General features: G+C 57.0%; 1 protein-coding gene across 4 annotated transcripts in view; it reads left to right on the forward strand.

Moving 5' to 3' along the window:
• LOC123937932 (core histone macro-H2A.1) overlaps window positions 1-5,244 on the forward strand; it is a 68,278-nt gene extending 63,034 nt beyond the window's left edge. For all 4 annotated transcript variants that reach the window (XM_045998782.1, XM_045998784.1, XM_045998785.1 and 1 more), the window contains exon 9: window positions 4,482-5,244. In XM_045998782.1, the coding sequence (XP_045854738.1) occupies window positions 4,482-4,647 (166 nt within the window). In that variant the 3' untranslated portion in view covers window positions 4,648-5,244. The remainder of the gene's footprint in view (window positions 1-4,481) is intronic.
• The last annotated feature ends 756 nt before the right edge of the window (window positions 5,245-6,000 follow it).

The raw sequence follows: 6,000 nt of genomic DNA on the forward strand, positions 1-6,000 counted from the left end.
TGGCCTGGACTTTTCCATCTCCCAGGACACAGCCTCTCTGCACAAGAGTCTCCAGCGTCCCTGATCAACCTGCTTAACACTGCTCCTAGCCTAGAATCCTTCCTGTGTGCCTTCCAGCCCCACAGGGGAGCTCCCCAATAACAGGGATGCTTGGTGATGCCCCATCGAAGGTGGGGGCTCAGCAGTGCTGGAGTAACGAAACCCTCTTCTCTGATATGGCCCTGGTGAGCCCAGAACACCTGCCGTCCAGGTGGGATGGAAAGACAACCAATACGGAGCCCCCGCCATCCCTGACCAGCCTGGCCCAAAGGGTGCCAGATCACAGCAGCCCCTGTGGTCCACTTGCCCCAGTCTAGGGGAGCTGACGCCCAAGACACTGGGAAGGGCTGTCCGAGACAATCGGAATGACTTCAGGGAAGCTCAGCCATCTCCTTAGTCTACTCCAGGTCGAAAGCACTGGCTGCAGAGTAACTTAAGGACCTCGTGGGACTCGCAGCCCCTAACAAGCCCCATAGGGCTCGAGTGGGGCCAGGAGGCTACACCCACCTGTGGGGAGCAGCAGCACCCCGGGCATCACCAGCTATGCACCCCAGTACCCACAATGTTTGGAGAGGTTAATGCCCCTGCCCCAGGGCAGCTGGGAGTCACACCCCAATCTGACACCAGAACAGAAGCCCCAACCCCCTCTTGCTCTGTTGTATCTTGGGATGAGGGGGACGGTCTCTGGTCTTTTCCAGAAGACAGATAAAGTGACTGTCAACAGGGGCAACAGGCCAGAGCTGGGGGAGGAGGCCAAAGGTTTGGCCAAGCTGGGAGGGCCATTACAGAAAAACCACCAGCAGGGAACACAAGCAGCCAGGAAGCCAGGGGAGGAGCAAGACCCCGCAGGCTGTTGGGTCTCCTGAAGCTGGCCCCTGCCACACTGTGCATGCCAGTGGCCCCTCCTCTCTCTAGAATGACTAGGCATCGCAGACTTGCCAGCAGCTTCTGAGGGCCTAAGGCCGCCCCATCAGCCCAGGAAGGTGCAGAGGCCAGCACTGTTGCAAGGGCCTGGGGAAAAGGCAGCTTCCCACACCATGAGCCTTCCTGAAGCCCCTGCAAGACTTCCGCTGGTTAGATACCGGGACTGAAAGAGGACCTCCTGCCTGGCTCTTGCTCACCACTCCCAGACTCCTTGGCCAGCAGGTGCGTGGACACCCAGCCCACTGCCCTGGATGGGCAGCGAGCTCCAGGGGCAGGGCCTGGACTCACACCCTGGGCAGCTGCTCGGCCCAGAAGAGTGGGGGGCCACTGCTTGTGCCACAGCTGCCCCCAACGTGTGGGCACAGGACATGGCGCCTATGGCGGTCCTGTGGGAGCAGCCGCTTTGACATTCTGTTTTGCCACAAATACTTTGAACTGTGCCTCTGTGAAGCCACCGCGCAACCCTGAGAACATAAGGAAAGCTCTTACCGGTGGCCTGTGCAGTCTGGAGCAGCAGTCCCGTGGCTAGCGTCCTTCTAGAGGCTGTGGCTGCCTACGACAGAGAGACGGGCTTGTCAATGGGAGGTGTTTCTGGAAACAACTGCAATTCCCCCGTACCCAGCAGTGAGTTTCAGAGCGGACAGCAGCCCCTGTTCTGTCAGCTGTAGGGGCTGCCAGGCCTGACAATTCAGACCCCCACTTCTCTCCTCGACTTAGAGGATCTTCACCGTGGGGCCCACCGTGTGAGCTCAGATTAAAAAGCCCATGTAGGCTGCAGGAGAACAGCCGCGTTCCCTGGACCTGCTGAGTCGGACTCGCCAGGGGGAGCCCAGCACCCTGCATGTGGACAAGCCCATTGCGATGCTGAGACTGGCAAAAACGGGAGACGGAAAGCTAGAGGAGAAGGCCTGTGTCTGAAAAGGCAGGAGTTCAGCAGGAGTGACAGACGTGCTTTTGGTCAGCAAGAGCCGAGGAGCCAGAGTATCTGCACGGCCCCATCTGTCACCCAGCTCGGACACAGCAGCCACAGCGTGGGTGAGGGCAGCCGACAGAGCTGTGCCCCCGGGCCAGCAGGCTGGGCCAGTGCGAGGAGGGCGGCTGCAGCCATCCAGCCCCTCAGCAGACTGCAGCATCCCCTGCGGCTGTGACGTAGAGACAGACAGAAGGGAGCCCTCGCTGTGGGGAGCCGGACTTCCAGGACTGAGGTCAACTCCTTGTGGCCCTGCTCACCCCCACCAACCACGTCCACACACGAGCTCTGCGTGGTCCCACAGCCCTCCGCGTTCTCCTGGCTGGAGCCCAGCTCCTCCCTGTGCTGCCGCAACTTCCGTTAGCTCCCCACTCCTGCAGAACCAGCCGCAGGCCGCCACTGCCTCAGGCTTTTCTCACCAGGGATGAACGGAGGGGCTGTCATTTGGCAACCCCTTTGGGCAGCAGCTGAATTTACAATAGGAAAATATTTGCTCTTTGGGAGACACTCAGAAGAGTGACCCCTTATTCCAGTGACCCATGACCCTGTATCTGCACAAAAGCCGGCAGGACCGGGTGACGGGCAGCCCGTACGCAGTCATGCACCCCCAGCAGGTGCGAGGTGGACTTGCCCCAACCCTCATGTCGACACAGGACGCTGGGAATGTCCTTACTGCAGATGCCTGCCCCCAGCACCCCTCCCCAAATGGAAGCTTAAGTTTAGGTCCTCAAGCACTTGCCAACATGTGCCTTGTTGTGGACAACCTATGCTGCGAAAACTGTCAGCTGTCAGGGCGCCTCTGTCAGGTGCGAGAACAGCTGCCTCCCCAGATGAGTCTGTAGATCTGAGAGGGGATGACGGGTGGGAGGGGAATGTCCTGCCCTGTGGGTCCCAGTTGTCCCCACTCCCAGCAAAACCCTTCATTCCGCATGGTCTCCACCATCCTCCATCCCCTCCCACCTGCTGGTCGCCCTTCCTCCTCTGGTGGTAGACCGAGCACCCGGGGTTGGCTCCAGAGCAACCTGGGCCTCATAGCACCGCCCTGGCTGGCACACCTGTGCTTCTCTTCCCTCAGCCTCACGGGCGGGGTGGCGTGTGCGGCTCTCCTGTGGACACGCCGTGGGGCTGAGGGAGGGGGGCCCTGCTGTGAGGGATCTCTCACACCCCACTACCACCGAAAGGCCACCCTGCACAGGCTGGGAACATGCCCTGGGTGACAGCCTTTGTCTGCTAAGAACAAGCTTCATTGTGAAGCATCTAGAAGTTACTGGGGATCCATCTTCAAAGCTGGGCAAAGCCCTTTTTGATGCAAAGTGGGTCACCAGAGTGATTTTCACCAGTGGCTCTGAGCTGCTCGGAGTCCTAAGGTGGTTTGGAACTCCCAGACACTGAGTGAATGGCTCAGAGCGCTACAAGAGACCCCACACCTTACACAGTGGAGAACCTCTTACCTGGCGGCAGGTTCCCCACCTGAAGGAGAAGTGCAGCCAGAGCTGACAGGCCGGCCCAGCACTCAGGCTACCAACAGTGCCCACGTTCAGGGGCGTTTGAAGGTTGTAGACCAAAGGACAAAAAAATCCCATGAAAACAGGCCCCAGACACACCCCAAGTACTGTTTCCAGGGATCTGAGTCCAGGACCCCGGCTCCAAAGCCTGCATGATTTCTGCCAGACTCGGCAAGCTGCTCCGTTCCTGATGGTCACCTGGGTCCTGTGCCTACAGGGTTGACCAGGAACAGCCTAAGGCACCCTTGGAGCAAGTGGTGTCAGTCTTTTTAGACCTCATTTGCAATTCTTGAGGATTTTGCATACCTGCCTCTGCAGTTGCCACTGGGCATTTGTCACAAGCAGAAATAGGTGTGAATTCACAGCCATTTGGCCTGGAGACTCGGGTACTGCCCCTCAAGATGCAGAGGCCTCCTGGGCCAGGAGTTGTTCCCTGTACCTGCAGCTCCCCTGGGCCCTGGCCTTTGGGTGGTGTGAGCTGGTGTGTCCTGGGAGGCATTCCGGGCCAGCAGCCCCAGCACTGTGAGGTCTCAGGCCCATGTGAGGGGTGGAGCCCTTCTGCCTGTGTGCATGAAGAACAGTCCGCACCCCCACTCCCAGAGAAGCTCCTGCGTCCCGCTGTCCCACGGACCGTGACCCACAGCTATTCGCCAGGCCCCATGCTAGTCACAGTGATGCCACGAGGAGAAACAGGAGCGTGACCTACCCTGGGGAGACTTAATGCCTCACACACAGATCCTGCCTGTCTGCTGGTTGCTCTGGCATGTCCCTCCTGAGGGCACATGGGACATCCTCCTGCAGGTCACAGTTCTCTGCACACTTGTCGTTCTGGGGTGTGGCAGGTACGGGCCTTTCTCAGGCCTGTGTACGAGCAGCCACAGGACCCCACAGCCCTCTGCCTCCGCCAGGGGCATTAAGGCAATAGGAGGCAAAGCACAGCCCATGGCCTCAGCCTCAGGGGGCCTCTGGGAGGGAGGGAGCAGGGAGGCAGGGCCGTGGCAGTCATCATCTCTCTGGTTGCTGAGTGCTTTTCTCCCCTGCAGGAATGGTTTTCCAAAGCAGACAGCAGCTCAGCTGATCCTGAAGGCCATCTCCAGCTACTTCGTGTCAACAATGTCCTCTTCCATCAAGACGGTGTATTTTGTGCTTTTTGACAGCGAGAGTATAGGCATCTACGTACAGGAAATGGCCAAGCTGGACGCCAACTAGGCTGAGGAGCGACAGAGCCAGCCTGCGCCATGCCCCCGCCTCCGCCGATCTGAAAGAAAGAACGAAAATTCCCCTTCACTCCTGTCGGGAGGCGGGACCCTTTCATTTCCAATTTTGCTCATCTAGGGAAAATAAGGTTTTGGTTTCCAGTTTAATTGTTTTTGACCTTCTAAAATGTTTTTACGTTAGCACTGATAGTTGGCATTACTGTTGTTAAGCACTGTGTTCCAGACCGTGTCTGACTTTAGTGTAACCTAGGAGATTTTATAGTTTTATTTTAATGAAATCCTGCTTGACGCAGAACAGCGGGGAGAGCAGTGTCTTCTATCTGTGGCCGAATCCAGGAAGCCTGTTTTGTAACCGTGTGTCGTGGTGCTTTATTGTACACCCAGTGGCGTTCTTTTTACTATAATGTTCTTTTTTTTTCCTCAAGAAGAAAAATCATGAATTTGCAGCCGACTTAATTTTTGTTTACTTTTTGTCTTAATGATGGATTTGAAAATGAAAGATTTAAAAGGCAGAACAGAATCTGTTGTCCTTAATTATATTTGCAATTTGGAATTTGTGTGAATTGATTTAGTAAAATGTTAAACTGCTGTTTTGACTGGCTTGTTTCAAGTTACTGTGTCCTTGAGCCCTAGGTGGGCTCCTCTCATCACAGGATGGCGGGCTAGGGCGAGGCAGCCGCTCACCCCCTCCCACCTCCCTGATCCTCCCTCCCTCCCCCCTCCACCGAAGCACCACAGGGCCACTACTGGGCATCTTCAGTCCCTGATGGCTGGGAGGGGGAGCTCCTGTGAAGTCTCTCCTTCCAGCCTTGTAACACCTGGGGAGGGGTATTCTCCCCAGTTCATGAATAAGGAAACAGATATACCGAACGCCATGTGGGCAGCAATGGCACTAGTGTTCGCGTCCAGGTCTTTAAACTCTAAGCCCGGCTCTCTCCTGCCATCTGCCCCCCTGCCCCCCATGGATGGTCTCCCTGGCTCATGGATGGGCCCAGTGTCCCTGGGCCACTTGCCAAATAGAGCTGCCAAAGCCTTGAGCCTTCTGCTGGGGCGGTGTTGGACCTTCTGTTCCTATAGGACAGCATTCCTGCTGCCAAGGACCTTCTAAGGGTAAGGTGCCACCACCAAGGTCCCCAAGATGTGCTGCCACCTTGTAATGCTTTCTCGAGGCCAAGGGTTATCGTTTAGTGATACAGGTGACAGCTGATCGTTGAACAACATGGGGGTCAGGGGCACCAACCCCCACACAGTCGAAAATCCACATACTTAATGGGTTCCCCCACACTTACCTACCAGTAGCCTCCTGTTGACTAGAAGCCTTGCTGATAACAGAGCCGATGAGCGT

Source organism: Meles meles, chromosome 3 (genome assembly GCF_922984935.1).
Source record: "Meles meles chromosome 3, mMelMel3.1 paternal haplotype, whole genome shotgun sequence".
Lineage (NCBI taxonomy): Eukaryota > Metazoa > Chordata > Mammalia > Carnivora > Mustelidae > Meles > Meles meles.